Raw genomic sequence first — 25,313 nt, forward strand, 5'->3', positions numbered from 1 at the left:
ATAAGTTTAGGAACGATATATGTCCTTTTCTAAAAAAAACAGCAAGCAAAAAGGTATCCACACAATCAGAAAACTTTCATAGAAATTGAGTCTACTATATCTAAACCCCTACTCTAAGGCCTTGTTCGGTTAAACCCCTCACAAAAGGATCGGAGACGGATGGAGGGGGTTTGGGGGATTTGGACTTGTAGGTGATTTAATCCCTTCAATTTCTTTCAACTCCCCTTCAATCCCATCTAAACCAAACAAGCCCTAACAGATTGCGTGGTACAACAATTGTGACAATGAACCAAACGTATTTTACGGGCGAAAATAGGAACTAAACATATTTCTAAGAAACCATGCCAACCTTAAACTACAAACTAAACACGTCTTGCATACTCATACTCGTTGTACTAACTACATATGAACAACGTAGTTATGAATATACTTATATACAACTATGCTTTAGTTAGACGGGGATCTCTGTCAGCTTTTGGACTATCCCAGAAGGACTCGATACACTGCAGGATTCTCCTTTGTCTCTCAGAACATAACAAGAATACAAGACGAACCAACTACAGCGGCGGTGTACCGGTATAAAATTCGTATATCCGTTGTACACGCGATCTGGAAATCTGCCATGTCGCGTACGATAGACTGTGCCATTGTGTTTTGTCACCAGTCGACACACTCGCCCAATAGTTCCCTTGTTTGGTAGTACCAGACTATCAGCATCAATGGGTATTCTATTTTGTAACTGCATGCTATTAGCAGCCGGTAGATCAACATTCATTAAAACCTAATCATGGCGAATAAGAGCGGTATAATAGATACCAACAGTTGCCGCCCCAAAAGTGACAAGTTGTACGTAGCTCCTTTTCATTGGCTTGCTTCACTATTTTATTTCACTCGTATACATGTCAGCTGTAGCGTTCTCAAGGTGGTTAGTGGACTTGGTTACCATCGCAATCACCACCAGTAACTGCTTAAAACACATAACTACCAATTAATCTATGACCTCGTAAACTTAGCAACTGAACAGGTCATGAGCACAAGTCTCCTTTGAACTTCCGCCGTGGGCAAGATACAACATACAACTGTTAGTTCATCAAGATGAGCGGTAAGTCTTCCTGCATCTCTCGTTTTTCCAATTCAAAAAAGAATGCAAGACCACATGTGTCACTTTTTTTTTACTATCACTTTTGTAAATTTAATTTTGACAATGTAATAATATTGAGTTTTGTATATATACAGTGCAGAGAGCGGGAGCAATGAAAGTCTCTCACGGTACCCAAAAAAAGAATGAACATGGTGAACCCCACCAAATGTTTGTAAGAGTTGGCTTGCTAATTTTCTGGCTAAGAAATTTCTCACACTCATTTGGCCAATTATTTGGCAAACAATTCTCTGTGGGAAGAAGGGCTGGACACCCATTAGCAATCAGAATTTCCGAAACAAAACAAACAATAACCGAAACTTGATTGGTAGCCAATTTATTGGCAGGGACAGTTTGGGCACCAAACAAACCACAAGTGATTCATGTGGATTCGTTCTTTTGAAAATTGGAAAGAAATGAACTTACTTTTAAAAAATAGTAAAGTTTTTTTTTGTATTTTTAAAATTTATGAACAAAAAAATATTAAGTATTTTCTGATCTTTGGTTGATATATATGACTATTTGTGATATGGGTAAAATCAGAAACTCCATGTTACAATTTGCACAAGTCGTAGATGATCACATTTTTTTGCCCAGTTTGCAAGGGAGTGTTACCTACATGCATTGCTTTTTTTAATTTGTAATTTAATGGTTGACTTGTTTTAAAATGGTCAACTTCGGTTTTTTCTTACCAGGTATTTTTTTCCCGTCTTCTTTCTCATGTTCATTCTACCTCCAAGTGAGCCTTGCATGTAAGAAAAAAAGAATTCACAATAATATATCCTTGTCATTTTCATGGGATTGTAGTTTATTGGTATATACGTTCGGTTCTTTGAAACAATTGTGATGTGAACCTGTTACTTGTTTATTTTGTGTCACTGTATTACTATTTTGGGTAATACTACTTCCTCCCCTCTCTCTTTTTTGGTGGACGATTAAAATCTTTTTATTTTTAGTTTGTTTATGGTAATATCGGTCCCTTGCGGATGCATTCCATTGCTTGATGGGTTTTTACATTTATTTTCGTTTTTTGTCATTGTTTTGGTTTATTTGTGTAATAAATACTAGTGTCCCTCTCATGGACTATACACTTCTAAATTGTGTATTCCTTCCGGTTCACAAAAAACAATGTGGTGATGCTTAACTGGCAATGTACAATGGCCAACAGTACCTTAAATTTTGGAACTATTTTCCCAAGACAGATATGTCCATGTGATTTTAATGTTTCTAACCAATGTATTTTAATTAATAATGATACTCAAATTTCCGAAGTTTCATAACTTGAACTATTTTTTTTTGTGAACCGGAGGAATGTCAAGGAGACATAGGTTTTAAAATTTACTATACCACAAGTGGTAAAGGCACGCATTAGTCTTCACAAACTCATCAATTCTAAGAGTTGATTACTTCGCAATTAAAAAAAAAGAGTAAGTCAATTCTTTTGCATGGGCGTACGTGTTGGTTTCTCAATGGTTATACATTCGATTGTGCCCAGTTAAAACAAAGTGTAATAGACTCCCCCATTTATTTCATGCTTCATATGAATACGATACCATGTTCATAATTTACAATAATACATTCATGTCATTTTCATATTTGGGATTGTAGTTTCTTTTAATATATATTTACTTTTACGTTGGGTTCTTTGAAATAATTTTGAGGTGTACATATTATATATATATATATATATATATATTATTTTGTTGTCACTAGATAACTATCTTGGGTTATATACTTCCTCCTCATTTTTGGCGCATGATCTTCTTATTTTTAGTTTATTTTGGGTAATACTACCTTCTTTCGGATGTCTTCTATTACTTGAGGGTTGTTGCAACTTTTTTTATTTTTCGTCGCCATTTTATTTTATTTATATGTAATACTTGTTTCCCACTCATGCACTATACGCTTCTAAATTACGTATTCTTTCTGGTTCACTAAAAAGTAATGTGGCGATGTTTTTGTGTAATGGAACAGCCAACATTATTATAACATTTTGGATGTATTTTTCCAAGAAAATATATGTATATTATTTGAAATTTTCAAATTAGTATATTTTTTTAGTAACTGTAACCAACTTTTCAAAGTTTCACGACTTAAACAGTCATTTTTTGTGAACCGGAGGAGAATCAAAGAGAGACAGATTGTTTTTTCTTTATTATACCACATGTGCTACAAGACATGCATTAATTCGTCTTGACAAGCTCCTTGGTTCTAGAAGATGATTGCCACCCAATTGATAAGAAAAGAGTAATAAGTCAATTATTTTGGTTGCGTGGCATCCCAATGGTTATAACTTTGATTGCGCCCAGTTAAAATTCAGTCTAGTGTCAAGTAGACTCCCTTCTTTTTCATAATCCATGTGAATATGATTACGTGTTCGTATTTATAAAGGAGTACCATCGTTTACCTACGACGATGACGAGCCAGCAAACATGCACGGCAAGGGGTTATATGCAGACAGGGAGCCAAAGAAAGGGAGATGCCCATTCCCCGGCCAGACCACGAATGCAGCACATGTGGCAAGTGAGACCACGAATGCAGAACATGGCAGAATATTTTGCCAGAACGGCCACAGTAACACGCACGGCTAGGCCATTGGGCTGCCTTGTTTGTTTCCTCAACGCTGGCCCCCATGTTTTTTTTTTCTGAGTTTTGGAGTTGGTGAACCTAAATTAATCGAGCCATCGCTGGGTAACCATTGACAAGCGTTTTCCTCGATGTTTTAACTATTTCATGACGCTGACGTAGCTAGGGCAGTTCATTAGCCAAGTCAGTATTCGTTGAGAGGAATGTGCTGATAGTTAAGTATACCACATGCTAGCCTTTGGCGTTTTATCATTTGCTCGGCTAAAACACAAACAATATTTTTTTTGATAAAGGATAATTTTTAATAGATTAAAATGAAGCATCAAGAAAATACATAACACGATAAGCATACACACAGCCGATAGACGCACATAGCCAACATCAACTCTCACACACAAAACACGTCAGGAAATAGCCAAGTGATGTAACAGTAAGCAATGCGTAGGCGAGGAAAAAAAGATGATAAAAGCCCCAAAGCGATCAAATCTGCAATCGGTAACTACAACAATAATCATATCCGATCCGCACCAACCGTCTCATGACATCACATGAATGATGATGAAAATACAAACAACATATAATCACCATTTATGTTGTTCTGCGAGTTTGTTGCCTGCAGAAAAGTTATGGTGTTTTGATAGTCGTTGTCTGCAGAGAAATAATGGTGGCGAATTAGTTATGGACTTTTGCTAGGTTTTTTTTTAAAGTCTTTTGCTGGTTCGTTTGCCAGCAGAAAAACAATACGACGCTGCCCAATTATATACGGTCTTCTCAATTCCTCCATTTAGACAGAAGGACCAGAGTAGACTGTGGCGGTACTACACGGCTAATAATAATTCTTTTTTTTTTGCGAGGGGGCTAATACTAATTAGTACATTAGTCAGTGGCAGTAGGTTATTGCCAAGTGACACGTACGGTGACCTCTTCTCGGTCGGTCGGCGGGGCTGCGGTATGTGCGTCGATGTGTGGAGCACAAGGACCAGTCCCAGTCTCCCATGGATAAGAGCATCTCCACTAGTACCTCTAGGATGCCTTCTCAGATCACTTTTTAGACGTCGGTGAACAAAACACACCCCACTCGATTTCTCAGGACCTCACTTTTGATCAGATTTAACAAAAAACACCGCCGGCGAGCGCAGCCTACACCCAGACTATGTGAGGTCGGGTGGGCTAGCATGGATTTGATGAAAAACACCGCCAGCGAGTGCACGGAAGGAAGCGCTATCTTCCTACCCATCCTCTATCATCAGCTCATGCAAGCCGACACCGCGTTTGCAGGTTGCACAAGAGGCCTCGGCCCGTCACCTTTCCAATCCATCCTCCATCCTATGGCCTACCTTGTGATGTGGAGAGACTGAATTAATTTGGAAGGTCGCCTCATGCTCGTTTTGTAGAAACATGGATTAGAGCATTTACAGTCGGGCGTTCAAAACCCATTTCAAACGTTTAGGTGGCCCGTTCACTAACCGACCACAAAAATATGACCCGGATGGACGCCTCAAATGGGTCTCAAGCGTCCGGACTGATCGCACTCCACGTTGGTTTTGGTCTCGGATGGACGCCCCAAAAATGTGACCTGGATGGACGCTCCAAATGGGTCTCCATGCTAGCCCACCCGACCCCACATATAATCCTCCCCATCGGCACGCCGTACCAAACCCTAGCCACTTCACTCCACTCTCCTTTGCTACCTAAGCTCCCGTCCAGCGATCTCCAACGATCTTCGACATGGCGGGTAGCGGATCTGACTTCGACCAGTCTGGATCCGTTGACTGTGGTGTCGTCCCGTGCGGGTTGAAGGAGGCAATTGTCGTCCGCATTGCACTCCGCCGCTCCTGTGAGGACAGCGCTTGGCCAACGGCATGATCTGTCCGGCACGACTCCATAGCATCAGCGCATTGGGCACTCGGATCCTCCGCGATCATCGCGGTCTTGGGAGGCTTCAAATTTCCCCTTCCCCATCACCGATCGGACGGAGTATGAGTCCCTGATACGTCTCCAACGTATCTATAATTTTTGATTGTTCCATGCTATTATATTATCAACCTTGGATGTTTTATATGCATTTATATGCTATTTTATATGATTTTTCGGACTAACCTATTAACCTAGAGCCCAGTGCCAGTTTCTGTTTTTTCCTTGTTTAAGAGTATCGCAGAAAAGGAAAATCAAACGGAGTCCAATTGACCTGAAACTTCACGGAACTTATTTTTGGAAGGAAAGCAATCCGGGAGACTTGGAGTCCACGTTACGGAAGCCTCGAGGAAGCCATGAGGTAGGGGCGCGCCCACCCCCTGGGCGCGCCCTCCACCCTCGTGGTCCCCTGACGTACTTCTTCCGCCTATATATCTCCATATACCCTAAAACGATCAGAGAGCATAATAGATCGGGAGTTCCGCCGCCAGAAGCCTCCGTAGCCACCGAAAGCCAATCTAGACCCGTTCCGGCACCCTGCCGGAGGGGGAATCCCTCTCCGGTGGCCATATTCATCATTTTGGTGCTCTCCATGACGAGGAGGGAGTAGTTCTCCCTCAGGGCTGAGGGTATGTACCAGTAGCTATGTGTTTGATCTCTCTCTTTCTCGTGTTCTTGAGGTGGTACGATCTTAATGTATCGTGAGCGTTGCTATTATAGTTGGATCTTATGATGTTTTCTCCCCCTCTATTCTCTTGTAATGGATTGAGTTTCCCCTTTTGAGTTGTCTTATCGGATTGAGTCTTTAAAGATTTGGGAACACTTGATGTATGTCTTGCCGTGCGTATCTATGGTGATAATGGGATACCACGTTATTCACTTGATGTATGTTTTGGTGATCAACTTGCTGGTTTCTCCCATGAACCTATGCATAGGGGTTGGCACACGTTTTCGTCGTGATTCTCCGGTAGAAACTTTGGGGCACTCTTTGAGGTTCTATGTGTTGGTTGAATAGATGAATCTGAGATTGTGTGATGCATATCGTATAATCATACCCACGGATACTTGAGGTGACATTGGAGTATCTAGGTGACATTAGGGGTTTGGTTGATGTGTGTCTTAAGGTGTTATTCTAGTACGAACTCTAGGGCTATTTGTGACACTTATAGGAATATCCTAACAGATTGATTGGAAAGAATAACTTTGAGGTGGTTTCGTACCCTACCATAATCTCTTCGTTTGTTCTCCTCTATTAGTGACTTTGGAGTGACTCTTTGTTGCATGTTGAGGAAAAGTTATATGATCCAATTATGTTATTATTGTTGAGAGGACTTGCACTAGTGAAAGTATGAACCCTAGGCCTTGTTTCAACACATTGCAATACTGTTTACGCTGACTTTTATCATTTGTTACCTTGCTGTTTTTATATTTTCATATTACAAAAACTATTATCTACCATCCATATACCACTTGCTGTTTTTATATCTATGGTGACAATGGGATACCATGTGCCACTTGATGTATGTTTTGGTGACCAACTTGCGGGTTCCGCCCATGAACCTATGCATAGGGGTTGGCACACGTTTTCGTCGTGATTCTCCGGTAGAAACTTTGGGGCACTCTTTGAGGTCCTTTGTGTTGGTTGAATAGATGAATCTGAGATTGTGTGATGCATATCGTATAATCATACCCACGGATACTTGAGGTGACATTGGAGTATCTAGGTGACATTAGGGTTTTGATTGATTTGTGTCTTAAGGTGTTATTCTAGTACGAACTCTAGGACTGTTTGTGACAATTATAGGAATAGCCCAATGGATTGATTGGAAAGAATAACTTTGAGGTGGTTTCGTACCCTACCATAATCTCTTCGTTCGTTCTCCGCTATTAGTGACTTTGGAGTAACTCTTTGTTGCATGTTTAGGGATAGTTATGTGATCCAATTATGTTTGTATTGTTGAGGGAACTTACACTAGCGAAAGTATGAACCCTAGGCCTTGTTTCAACACATTGAAATACCGTTTACGCTCACTTTTATCACTTGCTACCTTGCTGTTTTTATAATTTCAGATTACAAATACCTTTATCTACCGTCCATATACCACTTGTTTCACCATCTCTTCGCCGAACTAGTGCACCTATACAATTTACCATTGTATTGGGTGTGTTGGGGACACAAGAGACTCTTTGTTATTTGGTTGCAGGGTTGCTTGAGAGAGACCATCATCCTACGCCTCCTACGGATTGATAAACCTTAGGTCATCCACTTGAGGGAAATTTGCTACTGTCCTACAAACCTCTGCACTTGGAGGCCCAACAACGTCTACAAGAAGAAGGTTGTGTAGTAGACATCAAGCTCTTTTTTGGCACCGTTGCCGGGGAGGTGAGTGCTTGAAGGTATATCTTTAGATTTTGCAATCGAGTCTTTTAGTTTCTTGTTTTATCACTAGTTTAGTTTATAAAATAAAATTAAAAAATAGAATTAAGTTTGCCTCATACGCTTTATCTTTTTAATATCTATCGTGAGAATAAGGATTCCGATAATTGTGCTTAAGTGCTACAAGAAGAATGCATTAGAATGTTTGGCACTAAATATTTAAATGATGAGCATGATTGCAATGTTGTTAGTATAAATTCCTTGAATATCCATGATGCTAATGATATGCAAAATCACAAGCTTGGGGAAGCTATGTTTGATGAAGATGATATTTTTTGTCCCCCCAAGTTTTGATGAGCAAATTTATTATGATGAAAGCATGCCTCCTATTTATGATGATTATATTGATGAAAGTGGATTTGGAGAGGTCATGACTTTATTTAGTAAGGTTCCAATTGATTATGAGAACAAAGTTGCTATCTATGATGATTATTATGATGACTTGTATGCTATAAAGAATAATGATATCCATGAAACTTGTCATCATGATTTTAGTTTTTAATTGGATTATGCCTCACATGATAATTATTTTGTTGAGTTTGCTCCCACTATTATTCATGAGAAGAATTTTGTTTGTGTGCAGAGTAATAAAATTTCTATGCTTGTAGATCATGAAAATAATGTTTTAGGTGTTGGTTATATTGTTGAATTCATTCATGATGCTACTGAAAATTATCATGAGGGAGGAACATATGCTTGTAGGAATTGCAATAATATCAAGTTTCCTCTCTATGTGCTTAAAATTTTAAAGTTATGCTTGTTTTACCTTCCTATGCAAGTTGATTCTTGTTCCCACAAGTTGTTTGCTCACAAAATCCCTATGCATAGGAAGTGGGTTAGACTTAAATGTGTTAGTCATATTCTTCATGATGCTCTCTTTATGTTACAATTCTTATCTTTACTGTGAGCATCGTTGAAATCATCATGCCTAGCTAGGGGCGTTAAACGATAGCGCTTGTTGGGAGGCAACCCAACTTTATTTTTGTTCCTTTCTTTTTGCTCCTGTTTAGTAATAAATAATTTATCTAGCCTATGTTATTATTGAGTTTTTATGTTTTAATTAGTGTTTGTGCCAAGTAGAATCGTTGGAAAGACTTGGGCAAAGTCTTGTTGATCTTGCTGTAAAAAACAGAAACTTTAGCGCTCACGAGAATTGCTGCCATGTTTATTTGGAGAGTGCTATTTAGTTAATTCTTTTTGCAGATGGTTAATAGATAAATTCCTCACGTACATAAATTTATTTGAGAATTTTATGAGTTACAGAAGTATACGTTTGATCCAGATTACTACAGACTGTTCTGTTTTTGATAGATTCTGTTTTCGATGTGTTGTATGCTTATTTTGATGAATTTATGAGTAGTATCGGAGGGTATGAACCATAGATAAGTTGGAATACAATAGATATTATACCAATATGAATTTAGAATGACTTCACAACAGTACCTAAGTGGTGATTTATTTTCTTATACTAACGGAGCTTACGAGTTTTCTGTTAAGTTTTGTGTTGTGAAGTTTTCAAGTTTTGGGTAAAGATTCAATGGACTATGGAATAAGGAGTGGCAAGAGCCTAAGCTTGGGGATGCCCAAGTCACCCCAAGGTAATATTCAAAGACAACCAAGAGCCTAAGCTTGGGGATGCCCCGGAAGGCATCCCCTCGTTCGCCTTCGTTCATCGGTAACTTTACTTGGAGCTATATTTTTATTCACCACATGATATGTGTTTTGCTTGGAGCGTCATTTTATTTCATTTTGTTTTGCTTGCTGTTCGAATAAAATACCAAGATATGAAATTATTAATGTTAGAGAGTCTTCACTTAGTTGCATAATTATTCAACTACTCATTGATCTTCACTTATATCTTTTGAAGTAGTTTGTCATTTGCTCTAGTGCTTCACTTATATCTTTTAAAGCACGGTGGTGATTTTATTTTATAGAAATAGATGAACTCTTATGCTTCACTTATATTATTTTGAGAGTCTTTAGAACAACATGGTAGTTTGCTTTGGTTATGAAACTAGTCCTAATATGATGGGCATCCAAGAGGGATATAATAAAAACTTTCATATAAGTGCATTGAATACTAAGAGAAGTTTGATACTTGATGATTGTTTTGAGATATGGAGATAGTGATATCAAAGTTGTGCTAGTTGGGTAGTTGTGAATTTGAGGAATACTTGTGTTGAAGTTTGCAAGTCTCGTAGCATGCACGTATGATAAATGTTGTGTAACAAATTTGAAACATGAGGTGTTATTTGATTGTCTTCCTTATGAGTGGCGGTCGGGGACGAGCGATGGTCTTTTCCTACCAATCTATCCCCCTAGGAGCATGCTCGTAGTGCTTGGTTTTTGATGACTTGTAGATTTTTGCAATAAGTATGTGAGTTCTTTATGACTAATGTTGAGTCCATGGATTATACGCACTCTTTTCCTTCCATCATTGCTAGCCTCTTTGGTACCGTGCATTGCCCTTTCTCACATTGAGAGTTGGTGCAAACTTCGCCGGTGCATCCAAACCCCGTGATATGATACGCTCTGTCACACATAAACCTCATTATATCTTCCTCAAAACAGCCACCATACCTACCTATTATGGCATTTCCATAGCCATTCCGAGATATATTGCCATGCAACTTTCCACCATTCCGTTTATTATGACACGCATCATCATTGTCATATTGCTTAGCAGGATCATGTAGTTGACATCGTATTTGTGGCAAAGCCAACGTTCATAATTTTTCATACTTGTCACACTTGATTCATCGCAATCTAGGTACACCGCCGGAGGCATTCATTTAGATTCATATCTTGTTCTAAGTATCGAGTTGTAATCATTGAGTTGTAAATAAATAGAAGTGTGACGATCATCATTTTCTAGAGCATTTTCCCAAGTGAGGAATAAAAAAGAAAAAAAAGGAGAAAGGCCATAAAAAAGAGAAGGCCCCAAAAAAAGAGAAAGGCCATAAAAAAATAAGGCCCCATAAAAATGAGAGAAAAAGAGAGAAGGGACAATGCCACTATCCTTTTACCACACTTGTGCCTCAAAGTAGCACCATGATCTTCATGATAGAGAGTCTCTTGTTTTGTCACTTTCATATACTAGTGGGAATTTTTCATTATAGAACTTGGCTTGTACATTCCAACAATGGGCCTCCTCAAGTGCCCTAGGTGTTCGTGAGCAAGCAAGTTGGATGCACACCCGCTTAGTTTCTTTTATTGAGCTTTCATACATTTATAGCTCTAGTGCATCTGTTGCATGGCAATCCCTACTCCTTGCATTGACATCAATTGATGGACATCTCCCTAGCCCATTGATTAGCCGCGCCGATGTGAGATTTTCTCCTTTTTGTCTTCTCCACATAAACCCCTCATTATATTCTATTCCACCCATAGTGCTATGTCCATGGCTCGCGTTCATGTATTGCGTGAAGGTTTATGAGTTTGAGATTACTAAAGTATGAAACAATTTCTTGGCTTGTCATCGGGGTTGTGCATGATAAGAGCATTCTTATGTGACGAAAATGGAGCATCACTAAACTATATGATTTTGTAGGGATGAACTTTCTTTGGCCATGTTATTTTGAGAAGACATAATTGCTTAGTTAGTATGCTTGAAGTATTATTATTTTTATCTCAATATGGACTTTTGTCTTGAATCTTATGGATCTGAATATTCTTGCTACAATAAAGAAGATTACATGGATAAATATGTTAGGTAGCATTCCACATCAAAAATTCTGTTTTTATCATTTACCTACTTGAGGACGAGCAGAAATTAAGCTTGGGGATGCTGATACGTCTCCAACGTATCTATAATTTTTGATTGTTTCATGCTATTATATTATCAACCTTGGATGTTTTATATGAATTTATATGCTATTTTATATGATTTTTGGGACTAACCTATTAACCTAGAGCCCAGTGCCATTTTCTGTTTTTTCCTTGTTTAAGAGTATCGCAGAAATGGAAAATCAAACGGAGTCCAATTGACCTGAAACTTCACGGAACTTATTTTTAGAAGGAAAGCAACCCGGGAGACTTGGAGTCCACGTCAAGGAAGCCACGAGGTAGGGGGGTCGCCCTCCACCCTCGTGGGCCCCTCGTGGCCCCCCTGACGTACTTCTTCTGCCTATATATCTCCATATACCCTAAAACGATCGGAGAGCATAATAGATCGGGAGTTCCGCCGCCATAAGCCTCCGTAGCCACCGAAAGCCAATCTAGACCCGTTCCGGCACCCTGCCGGAGGGGGAATCCCTCTCTGGTGGCCATCTTCATCATTCCGGTGCTCTCCATAACGAGAAGGGAGTAGTTCTCCCTTGGGGCTGAGGGTATGTACCAGTAGCTATTTGTTTGATCTCTCTCTCTCTCTTTGTCTCTCTCTCTCGTGTTCTTGAGGTGGTATGATCTTGATGTATCGCGAGCTTTGCTATTATAGTTGGACCTTATGATGTTTTCTCCCCCCTCTACTCTCTTGTAATGGATTGAGTTTCCACTTTTGAGTTGTCTTATCAGATTGAGTCTTTAAAGATTTGAGAACACTTGGTGTATGTCTTGTCGTGCGTATCTGTGGTGACAATGGGATACCACGTGATTCACTTGATGTATGTTTTGGTGATCAACTTGCTGGTTCCGCCCATGAACCTATGCATAGGGGTTGGCACATGTTTTCGTCGTGATTCTCCGGTAGAAACTTTGGGGCACTCTTTGAGGTTCTATGTGTTGGTTGAATAGATGAATCTGAGATTGTGTGACGCATATTGTATAATCATACCCACGGATATTTGAGGTGACATTGGAGTATCTAGGTGACATTAGGGTTTTGGTTGATGTGTGTCTTAAGGTGTTATTCTAGTATGAACTCTAGGGCTGTTTGTGACACTTATAGGAATAGCCCAATGGATTGATTGGAAAGAATAATTTTGAGGTGGTTTCGTACCCTACCATAATCTCTTCGTTTGTTCTCCACTATTAGTGACTTTGGAGTGACTCTTTGTTGCATGTTGAGAGAAAGTTATATGATCCAATTATGTTATTATTGTTGAGAGGACTTGCACTAGTGAAAGTATGAACCCTAGGCCTTGTTCAACACATTGCAATACCGCTTACGCTCACTTTTATCATTCGTTACCTTGCTGTTTTTATATTTTCATTTCAGATTACAAAAACTATTATCTAACATCCATATACCACTTGTATCACCATCTCTTCGGCGAACTAGTGCACCTATACAATTTACCATTGTGTTGGGTGTGTTGTGGACACGAGAGACTCTTTGTTATTTGGTTGCAGGGTTGCTTGAGGGAGACCATCTTCATCCTACGCCTCCTACGGATTGATAAACCTTAGGTCATCCACTTGAGGGAAATTTGCTACTGTCCTACAAACCTCTGCACTTGGAGGCCCAACAATGTCTACAAGAAGAAGGTTGTGTAGTAGACATCAGTCCCACCGGAACTGGTGTGCCCGCCGTGGAAAGAAGAGGATAAGGGCGGCGGAGGCCCACCTCGCTGCCAACATGGCGGGCGGCGGAGGTGGCTGATGTGGCGACGCGGGCGGCCGCAGAGGAGGAAGCCATCCACGCCCGCATTATAAAGAATCGGGCGGTCTGTGCCATGACCGGACTGCCGCCCAAGAAGGAGAATGAGGACATTGACGGGTCGGACAGCTCCGGTGACGAGCAGATCCGGCTCGATCCGTACTGCGTCTTCGACCGGTAGTTCCACGAGAAAGACGGCAATGGCACCGGGAAGGGCAAGGGCATCCGTGGATGATTTTCTCCATCATAGCAAAACATGCCAAATTTTGGTAGTCCGATGACATGTTTTGATGTAGTTAGCCGGACGATATGTGTAATGCATCGTTTACACAGTTGCATGAGTTTGTATGGATTTGAGTATGCTAATTGAGATGTCCAGTTGTGAGAAGGAAAATTCGAGACTTCACCGGACAGTGTCCGCGAACACGTCCTGATGCGTCCGCGGGCATTTGTGGAGTCGGATTTGCTAAGTCCGGCTATAGATACTCTTACAACAGAGATGTTCACACACTCACCTCATTACACTGGCGGGATCACACAATGCCTACCGAATGCTATGTCGAAGTTGCGGAACTTAAAGATTGGTGAATACTCCAGTCGACTTGTTATTGATGAAAACTTCGTCCGCCATTAAAAAAAATCATACTAATAAGACATCAAATCATTAAATCTAGGGTTTGATTTTTAATGGGCTGAGAGAATTACTATCCTCCTAATCATCCGATCATTGACCGCCTATGTCGTAGGAGGTAGGACTCCTTTGATGTACGTTCATAGAACTCAATCGATACATACTGAAGTAAGCTAATTTCAATCTATATCAATACCTACTATTAAAGGGAATAGATATTTTTGGTTTGGTTTAGTCCTTTTCGTTTGGTCGATCTGGGTCAGGTACTTGTATGTTGACGGGTCTTTTATGGGCTTTCATAGAGACCACGAAAAATAATTGGGTCAAAATAAATCAACATTGTGGGAATTAAAGGAAGGATTGTGGGCTTAAATAAAAATAATTAAATGAATATGGATAATTAAAGAAAGAATTATGGGTAAACCGGTGGAATAAATAAAAAACAATTGTGATCTTAATAAATAGAATATTCAAATAGATGAGGGTAATTAAAGGAAGGACTTCAGGTAAAAAGGTAGGACAACTAAAAGAAAGGATATGTAGGCTTCAATGTGTTGGGGCTACTAAATTAGAAAAAGAAGTATTTGATTCCCTACTAAAACAGGTGAGGACGTCATGGTAATTAAAGAAAGGATTATATTTAAATGGAATAAGTGGAAGATTATGCCCGGCAAAGAAAATATGAACATGGCTAAATTGCATCATATTTTTTTATGTTCATTTTGTGAAGGATGCTGCGTTGCAGCATGTTCTTTATAGTGAATCCGGTGTTGTGGGACATTATGCTTGCACAAAATATCAATTTTTTCCGTTGCAACGCACGGGCATATGTGCTAGTATAGAAAAAGCGAGTACGACATTGTGGCCACCCGGACAAAAAGTAAGTTCTAATGGAATATGTATGTCTTAAAAAACATAATAGAAACGCAGACATTCAGAAATATAAGTGTACACCCATTTTTAGAATGTACTCACTACTTCTATGAGCACCATCAAAAGATGACAAATCAGATTGACGATGTCAGCACAAAAGTCTCATAGTCGACTGGGACGTTGTCTTCCATTGAACGAACATCAAAGAAAAGCCTACAATAATCTAGAAAATATGAGCATTCGTGCAAAGTCTAAGACTTGAATCTGCATAAGCTGGTTTCACCATAAGGAATCAGATCATCTAATCCACGCCCAGTTCATCGGAAAAACACATTTATAGATGATGTAGCAACGCAAAATTACAACTCTTATGTGGTTTCAAAAAGTATCTCATATTCCAAGGGTAAATTGTAGAGTATTGGTTATGATACATTATGGTTTGTTACCATTGATTGTAATCCCTTCATTATGATTATTTTCTTATCTTTAGGAGCAGCGTCTTGGCTTTCAAGTTTTGTACTCTACATAAACCATTTGAGGCTCGACACAACACACATCAATAGGCTGCAAACAAGCCGAATTCGACCAAGTTGGCCCTGGCTCAGGCCGAACTTCTAGCAAAGTTCATATCTGAGTGACGCTCACACTAAAACCATAATGGTTTTGAGTTAATCTTCAGCTAGTTTTGGGTTAAATAAAACCATAAAAATTATATAATCTAAGACCAGTTTCCCTATAGATAGGCCACATCAACATAATAAAACATACGAGGATGCATCTGTTGTTAAAGTTCAGTCAAAAATAAGATATTTAGCACATGGCAGACCACATATCATATCATGGTCTAAATTTGCTCTACAAACCTCCCATGTTTTTTTAGAAACACAATACAAATGTAGACACCCGCATATACTCATAGAGACTCATACCAATGAGCGCACACATATACATTCTACCCCTATGTGTACCTCAGAGAGACTGGGCCACCAAATCTTGAGATCAGCGAAGTCATCATAGACACCTCAGTATGGACAACATGACACCTCCGACTAAAAGTATATTCCTCCTGGACGAGACATGCAGGTCTCAAACTACTGGTTTGTACCGTAGTGGGCTGACCGTACAACCACCCTCCCAACCATCCAACGACGAGTTGGTTGGTGTTAACCTTCTGTGTTTACTAGATAAAATGAAGGAAAATCATCTATATCTATATCTATACCAATATAAAAAGATCCAAAGGGGTAGATCCAATTAATCTCAGCCATCAAATCATGTCAATCCAACGATCTAGACTGTTTCAATGTCGAGCGTTCAACACGTTTAGCGTGCAGTTAATTTCATGCCAAATATAATGCCTATCACATAATAACACGCACATAATATTCTACTTAATATCCGCATACACTTAATATACTTCCAAATTAACATGCATTGCACGTACATATTAACTAGTGTAGGCAACATATATGGTAATAACTTATCCTATTTACACAGATCATTCAATATAATTATATTATGTTTAACTATCAAGCTAAAATCAAGCAAGATAGTGTTGGCGCAAGATCGGATCATTTCTCGATCAGTATCCATACTTAACTCATTTCTTTCCAAGTCGATCTCGAGTTGAGCCAAAAAAAACCGAATTGATTCCGAACGGGTCGCGAGCCTCGAGCTTTCTTGACCTAAGGCTAAGTGCACATGTCATTGCCTACAAGAATGTCCCGCCTCATTTTTGAGTTGGTCCCTTTGTTGGCCTAGGCTCAAGCAGACCCGAAGCTGAGCCCTTTTGTTTAAACTTTTGCACAATACTAAGAAGTTTGAATTTTTAATTAGGAAAAGCTTATCGTCATCCGGCGGACCATAGTGGCCAGGTCTGTTACCTGTGTTGCATGACACGTGTCCAATTGCTAGCTTGCATGTTGTTCTTTATCAAACGTGCTTCCGAAACAGAGGCTATGTTTCAGAAACATATGTAGTGTTGCAATGATCTACAACGGGTCTAGTTTCGCAACAAAACCTCTATTGCGAAAATCTTCTGCAACAAGGTCTCAGTTGCAGAAAAAAGTTGCAACAAAACCCTAGCTGTAAAGAAATTTGCAACAAAACAGCCGTTGCAAAAAAATCTAACAAGACCTATTTTTTTAGAAAAGGAGGATGACCCGGGCCTCTGCATCTGAAAGATGCATGCGGCCACTTTATTGATTATTCTCGAGAACCTTACAAAGTATTACAACAATATGCCTGAATCCGCCATCTTGGCATCATATGCCACTACTCCTATCCATATGATGAAGGGGCGCTAGCTGGGCCAAATACCCAGTCCACTCACCTAAGCCTATCATCAAAAGCCAGAAGCCCCGACCGAGCCACATACCGGGTCTGGGGCATAAACTGGTCTGACGCACTCACATGTGTCGTCACCGCCATCTTCCACTGGTCCGTCTTCAGAGCAGATATTGAGGCTTCTACCTTGTCACGCCACTTTGCCATCGACACCACCATGACGCCAGACAGCAACCTCCTCCTGCGCGAGTCCATCACCGCGCATTGGGCACCGAGTCTCCACTGCACCACGCTGCCGAGATCCGCCGTCATCAATGTGTAGGATGAAGTACCGCTCCACCAAAAAAGCCACCCACTGGTCCCTCGGTCCCGTGTACGCCTCCAAGAATGACGCCCCCAAGGAGGAAACGACACCAACGCGCCGCCGTCATCTGATCAACTGATCTAAGGTTTCCCCCGGAGGTAGCGGATAGAGGTCTGGAGCTTCTCCAGGGCGATGCCTTCAAGAAGGCAATGACACAAAAGAGTGCCGCCAACGCCGGTCTTGGCATCAAGCCGAGAACTAGGTTATCATCCGGATCCGCTCGAGGTGTTGGGTAACGTAGTAATTTCAAAAAAATTCCTACGCACACGCAAGATCATGGTGATGCATAGCAACGAGAGGGGAGAGTGTGATCTACGTACCCTTGTAGACCGACAACGGAAGCGTTAGCACAACGTGGTTGATGTAGTCGTACGTCTTCACGGCCCGACCGATCAAGCACCGAAACTACGGCACCTCCGAGTTCTAGCACACGTTCAGCTCGATGACCATCCCCGGACTCCGATCCAGCAAAGTGTCGGGGAAGAGTTCCGTCAGCACGACGACGTGGTGAAGATCTTGATGTACTACCGTCGCAGGGCTTCGCCTAAGCACCGCTACAATATTATCGAGGACTATGATGGAAGGGGGCACCGCACACAGCTAAGAATATGATCACGTGGATCAACTTGTGTGTCTAGAGGTGCCCCCCTGCCCCCGTATATAAAGGAGCAAGGGGGAGGGGGCGGCCGGCCTAGGAGGGGGCGCGCCAAGGGGATTCCTACTCCCACCGGGAGTAGGACTCCTTCCTTCCTTGTTGGAGTAGGAGAAAGGGAAAGAGGGGGAGAGGAAGAAGGAAAAGGGGGCTGCGCCCCTTGTCCAATTCAGACCAGAGGGGGGGCGCATGCCTGCTTCCTTTTGGCCTCTCTCCTCTATTCCCGTATGGCCCAATAAGGCCCATATACTCCCAGGCGAATTCCCGTAACTCTCCGGTACTCCGAAAAATACCCGAATCACTCCGAACCTTTCCGATGTCCGAATATAGTCGTCCAATATATCGATCTTTACGTCTCGACCATTTCGAGACTCCTCGTCATGTCCCCGATCTCATCCGGGACTCCGAACTCCTTCGGTACATCAAAACTCATAAACTCATAATATAACTGTCATCGAAACCTTAAGCGTGCGGACCCTACGGTTCGAGAACAATGTAGACATGACCGAGACATGTCTCCGGTCAATAACCAATAGCGGAACCTGGATGCTCATATTGGCTCCTACATATTCTACGAAGATCTTTATCGGTCAGACCGCATAACAACATACGTTGTTCCCTTTGTCATCGGTATGTTACTTGCCCGAGATTCGATCGTCGGTATCTCAATACCTAGTTCAATCTCGTTACCGGCAAGTCTCTTTACTCGTTCCGTAATACATCATCTCACAACTAACTCATTAGTTGCAATGCTTGCAAGGCTTTATGTGATGTGCATTACCGAGAGGGCCCAGAGATACCTTTCCGACAATCGGAGTGAGAAATCCTAATCTCGAAATACGCCAACCCAACATGTACCTTTGGAGACACCTGTAGAGCACCTTTATAATCACCCAGTTACGTTGTGACGTTTGGTAGCACACAAAGTGTTTCTCCGGCAAACGGGAGTTGCATAATCTCATAGTCATAGGAACATGTATAAGTCATGAAGAAAGCAATAGCAACATACTAAACGATCGGGTGCTAAGCTAATGGAATGGGTCATGTCAATCAGATCATTCACCTAATGATGTGATCCCGTTAATCAAATAACAACTCTTTGTCCATGGTTAGGAAACATAACCATCTTTGATTAACGAGCTAGTCAAGTAGAGGCATACTAGTGACACTCTGTTTGTCTATGTATCCACACATGTATTATGTTTCCGGTTAATACAATTCTAGCATAAATAATAAACATTTATCATGATATAAGGAAATAAATAATAACTTTATTATTGCCTCTAGGGCATATTTCCTTCACGAGGAACCTCCATCAAGCATCGTGTGCACGGATCGCCACCGATCTGAGCCACCGCACATTGAGCAGGTCGCACCGGCCAGATCAGATCTGTCCGAAGGGAAAACCACACATGGCGCCGACCCAACCACCAGGCCCTCCGTGCCGCCACCCCCGAACCAAGGTCAGATGGTCCATCGCCGCCGACCTGGCCGCCGTCGCCGAACGCAGCCAAGGCCGTTGCCCGAAGCAGGGCCAGCCGCCGCACCCGCCACCATCCGCCCTAGGCCGAGGCGGCCGCCGCCGGAAGGCAGGCCCGCCACGCCACCAAGGCTAGATCGGCCGTGCCTCCACACACACCGCGGGGCTCCGCACCGCCCCCATGGCGCAGGAGAGAGGGAAGGCCCCCGCCACCGCCGTCAGCCCCCGGGCTATAGGCCGGCGGCGTCCTTCAGCGGCGGCAGAGGGAGGGGTAGAAGGACGGGGAGTGCTTGGCGGCTAGGGTTGCGTCCCGCCCGAGTCGCCTGAGCGGGGGCGACGCGGGGGGTGCGGGGGGATCAAATGGCCTTTTTCACCTGATGGGCGCATAACAAAAGGCAAGCTCCCCCATCTAACAAGACCTATGTTGCAGAAATAATTCTGCAACAAGACCTGTGTTGCAGTATTGGAGGCGCTCTCAACTTGCTTGATGCGGCAAATCCGACGGTTCGCGAGCCGGCTGATCTTTTAAAGATATCAGCCGGCGGACGCGTAGCATGCCCCTTTTTAATTTGAGTACTTTTCACTTTCATGCAAGTATACATGCATGGATCACACAAGAAAATCACAAATCACAAGGAGGTATAGGCTAAAACTATTGGAGATTTCTCTCAGACACAGATAGTGAAACAAAAAAGCAAGGTGTAGATTTTGCCCCTAAATTATTCCCGTAAGTATCTTTCATTCCCAATTATTTTACACCACATTTAGTTTTCATTATCATTTAAGTTTCATCCATGGCAATGGTCAACCATGGTCAAAATCACTAATGTGCAATACATGAACCGTTCTCTCCTCTATGAACCCTAGAGGAGCGATTTTCTGGATGCTCCACGCTGCCACCACTCATCCAGCCATCAGCCGCCGCCCCCCTTCCGATCCCGCTGCGGTGGGAGTGCCGGGAGGCCGCAATCTACATAGAGTTGGTTTTCCTTGCTTGGAGACTTTTGGTCGGGTTTTACGGAGGCGCATGCTCTAGTAAATAAAGTTTCCTCGAGTTTTCTCATTTTGGTCGATGAAGTTAGGGTTTGCAGAATTTGTTAGCGTGACGATGGCGGCGATTTTCCTTCGCAATTTGTTCCTCCGCCTCATCTCCACCACATTGTGCTGCCTCCGGTGTGGTCGTGAGGCATGTGAGTTTCTCTTTTCAAGGTTGAGATCTTGGATATGTGGGTCTTCCGGCAACAACTATTTCAACGATTTCTTCTCCACGGTGCTGGTCCGACTGAATCGTGGCCTTGAGAACTTGTTGTCAGTTGATCCCGAGGAACTCGCTCATGGAGAGCAGGTCGCAGAACCCTGCTCCTCCGCCCTGCATGTCCGCCTCGAACTCCCAGCAGATGCCGCCGTCGCCGATCCCGTGCAATGAGTCCACGGCGTCGCAACGACCGTCCACCGTGGTGCTCACGCTCGCGCCCTGCTGCGCCGGGCTGCCGTCGAAGGCCGCGTCCAGGGCGCTCGGAGCCATCAGGCCGGTGCCGTAGTCCATGTCCATGTCGAGCCAGTCCGCGAACATGACCTTGGGGAGCACGGGCGCGTGCGGCCGGATCGAGGCGGCAGTGCCGGGGACTGTGAGGCTGCTCGACTCGTCGGCCGTCGACGATGACTCGAGCGGCCCGGATGAGCCGGAGTTGGATGGCTGGTTGACGGTGCAGCGTTCGCGGCCGCTCTCGCTGGGCGTCGGGCTCCGGGGCGCGTCCGAGCCGGCGGACTTGGCTGGTGCCCGCGCGCCCTCGACGCGCTTCTTCAGGTAAGAGTTCCAGTAGTTCTTCACCTCGTTGTCCGTCCGACCCGGCAGGTGCTGCGCAATCAGAGACCACCTGCGCCAGAAAAAAAATCTCATCATATTAGAGAAGCAAATTATTGTACAGTCACTCCAATAGATAATGCTATGATTGTCACAGGCTTGTAGCATCAGCTACAAGCCTTCTCCGTTCGGATTGTCAATGTCAAAGCATCTGTTACAGTATCATTGGTCTCGACAGTTGACTAGTACTACAAGCGTGTTCACAAATGATTGTACCACGCATATCTTCACTATCAAAACTAAGAACCTTCCTAATTATCACCTCCGTATCAAGAATAAGTATCTCAATTTTATATCAATGTTAGTAGTATAAAGTGGAGACACTTATTTGGGCGCAGGAAAAGGAAATGGCAAAACTATCTTGCGTGCACAGGCAGGCAACTGCAAAGACCCTCTAGAAACGTAAGCATTAGATTAGACACAAGTTTAGCGATTCTCAGTTGTTCTTTCGTCCTTTCTTCTGTCCAAAAAGAGGTTAACCGTGACCAAGCCAACTTTCCATCAGTAGGTTAGTGAAAGCGAGGCTCTTGTTCACTATCGCCAAACGGGCAATCGAGTGCCTCGATATTGAACAAAGGTGTCAGCATCAAATCCACCACGTAAGGCGGCCTACATGGCAGACATCAGCATTTCCTTTTGTTTCCGCCAGCAAAACCTTTTTTTTACCTTATTTTGTTCTACCCTGGAACTCAGCTTGGCAGCTTAACGACACTACCATGCCGACACTAGCAAATTGGCACAAGCGGCAGTAGGTAGCAACATGTAGCATGCGCATGAATGCTCTACTTTTCTTCCTCTTATTAAACATTAGATTAATTGGAAGGAAATAGCAAATTAAGAAGTGCTCTGATTAATTCGATTCAATCGCGCCTGTTAATCAGATGACGTTTTGCCCTGAAGAGATGAGAATTGTGATGTGTGCTTGGGATGCTTACTTGTTGCCGAGTGTGGCGTGGAGGCTCATGACGGTCTCTTCTTCCTCCCGGGAGAACATGCCGTGCTTCAGCCCCGGCCTCAGGTAGTTGATCCACCGCAGCCTGCAGCTCTTACCGTTCCGCTGAAGGCCTGCAATTCAAGGGAAACTTCAGCCGCCGCACCACATGCCAAGGTACATTTGACAGAATTCTAGTGGAACCCTTTCCCGAAAGCACTGCAAAAAAATCGCTGAATTCTACTGTCCTCTGGCGAAATTAAATTTCCCCATCTTTCCCCTTCGCGCTAGCCAAGGTACACTGCAGAGCCTCGACAGGAAAGCAGGGAAAATTGGGAACTGGACATGAACCTCGGCAATGCAAGTTCGCAAGAAAATCTGTCCAATTCCCCTTTGAAATTCTCGCTTGGCTGGGAGGGAGTTCTTACCGGCCTTGACGGGGACGGTGCTCCAGCAGCTGTGGCCGTAGCGGACGATGAAGTCACGGAGCTTCTGGTCCTCCTCCGGCGACCACAGGCCCTTCCGGTGCTGCGCCTTGGGCTTCTGGCATGACTTGCACCCCATCAGTTCGTCGGAGGTGACCACGGGGGAAATGCCGCTCGCGGCGGAGGTGCAGGATGAGCGATGTTTTGCAAGTAGGAATGACGAAGGAGGTTAAGATTTAATCAGCTTTGAGAGGCGTCGGAGGGGCTGCGTTTGTTGTGCTGTTTGCACTGTTGTGTCGGTCTCTGCGTTTGGCGTGAGGGCTCTCCGCAGGACTTTATAGACTCAATGATAGTTGTTGGGCGCATTATCGTGTGGATAAAGAAAGATTAGTCACGATTGTTTTTAGTGATCACAAACACTTTGAGATAGCAGCAAATCCATTGATTTCAGCAATACTCGTTTATTTAGTACTCCTAATGCTTCTTTAGTCATGGAATTGTAGAATGAAAAATGGGAAATGATATGGTTCGACCGTGCGGACTATCACGCTCGCGTCCGCTGCCTTGGTTACACGCCACGCGTTCCACGTGACATGCTGGACCTAGTTCTCCACGATCTCTCCTTTCTGCAACAAGGCTCCTGTTGCAAAAATAAAAATTATAACAGGATCATTGTTACAAAAATAATTAATTATTGCAAGATATTTGTTGCAAAAAAAAGAACATGACCTCTATTGCAAAAAAAAAGTTGCAAAATGATCTCCGTTGCAGAAAAAACTATAACAAGGCTTCTGTTGCAAAAAAAATATCTACAACTTGACCTATTGGTTTGCAAATTTTTTTGCAACATGACCCGTGTTACAAAAAATTATTGCGACACGAGCTTTATTGCAGTGTTAGAGGGTGGCCCTCTGCCGCTCATTCCACCCAATCCGACATCTCGCGAGGCGGAAAAGATCCGCCGGCCGACGCGTAGCAGTGCCTATGAAAAATCCACTTTTTTCATGAATACTCAAAAGAATGGTGTATCTTTTCATTGATAGAAAGGAAGAAAATACAAGTAGATCTGACAATAGCACAAGCATGTATATGGACGCGGCGTGAGTGAAATGACAGGTGCATAGGCAAACAGGGCCGCGCGTCCCTTAGTCTGTGAAAGACTATGCCTCAGGGATGATCGATTCTAGCCCTTTAGTGTCAGCGCGTGCACACATGTGAGCTTCATCCTGGATGGTCTAGACGAGATGCGTGATTGTTTGAGGTTACCATAGGATTGACCCTCAGTCAGGCCTCCGATTCCAAGGAGTTGACTCAGCAAGTCCCTGAGCTACCCCATGGGAAGTCTAGTCGGATCACTCGGTGGTTCTGTAATGAGTAGTCGAATACACATTGAGGGGGCCTCGCCTCCTCCTTCCCGCCCACACCTTCATTCTTTTCCTCCTCTAATCTTAGGCATTCACCATTGAATACGCAGCCGTTCCTTTGCTTCCAGATCCACTGGATGGTGAGGATGGCGTGAGAGGTGAAACCCCGACGAAGGTAAGAAGTCAAGCCAGAGATCGCCGTCGTTAGACATTCCATGAACTCATCCTCATGGCGAGGCAGGGAAGCTGTGGAGTGGCACCAACACATCACCTCATGCCAAGTATGGCACGAAAAGGTGCAGCGAACAAGGAGGTGTTGCATTGTTTCTGGTTCTTGTCTACAATGAGGGCAGTCGTTATTGTGGGGTAGGCCATGTCCGACTAGTCGGGCCTCAGTCCAGCATCATCCTTGGAGGGCCAATCACACAATGAACTTGATGTGAAGGGGCCCATGTGTTCCAATTAAGGCACCAATGAGGAGAAATGATTGCGCCCGAGATCATGGCCTGGTATAAGGTGTTTGCATTGTATAGCCCATTGGCATCCTAGACCCAGGTGAGAGTATCCGACACGTCTAAGAGGATGACAGGGCGAAGGCGGTGCGAAAACTCAACATATTTCACCAAAGCCATGGGGCGGAGAGAACTCTTGACGTCACGAATCCAGGCATGTTGAGGAAGACCTTCACAGATGGAGGAAGCTTTGCGATGATTCAGGACCATGGTGTGGATGAGTGGAGCGATCTCCTCGATCGAGCGACCATCGATCCAGTTCACTCCCAAAGCGGCGGGAGCGACAATCGCCTAGGGCCCAGGAAGTCGAAGCATAGAAG

General features: G+C 43.2%; 1 protein-coding gene across 1 annotated transcript; it reads right to left on the minus strand.

Moving 5' to 3' along the window:
• Positions 1–20,910: 20,910 nt before the first annotated feature.
• Positions 20,911–23,410, minus strand: LOC125533730 (transcription factor LAF1-like). Its single transcript, XM_048697094.1, has 3 exons — positions 23,121–23,410; positions 22,697–22,826; positions 20,911–21,774 (listed from the first exon to the last, which is right to left on the minus strand). Exons 1-3 carry the CDS (start codon positions 23,254–23,256, stop codon positions 21,207–21,209), a joined length of 834 nt encoding a protein of 277 aa, XP_048553051.1. The 5' UTR covers positions 23,257–23,410; the 3' UTR covers positions 20,911–21,206.
• Between the last annotated feature and the right edge of the window lie 1,903 nt (positions 23,411–25,313).

Source organism: Triticum urartu, chromosome 2, assembly GCF_003073215.2.
Source record: "Triticum urartu cultivar G1812 chromosome 2, Tu2.1, whole genome shotgun sequence".
In the NCBI taxonomy this organism is placed as follows: domain Eukaryota; kingdom Viridiplantae; phylum Streptophyta; class Magnoliopsida; order Poales; family Poaceae; genus Triticum; species Triticum urartu.

What these genes read in the sequence shown, in the direction of transcription:
- LOC125533730 (XM_048697094.1), bottom strand. Translation starts at nt 23,256, where the DNA reads ATGGGGTGCAAGTCATGCCAGAAGCCCAAGGCGCAGCACCGGAAGGGC. An exon ending in CACCGTCCCCGTCAAGGCCG is followed by an intron (nt 22,827 to 23,120) that starts GTAAGAACTCCC and finishes CTTGAATTGCAG; the next exon opens with GCCTTCAGCGGAACGGTAAG. An exon ending in CACGCCACACTCGGCAACAA is followed by an intron (nt 21,775 to 22,696) that starts GTAAGCATCCCA and finishes TTTCTGGCGCAG; the next exon opens with GTGGTCTCTGATTGCGCAGC.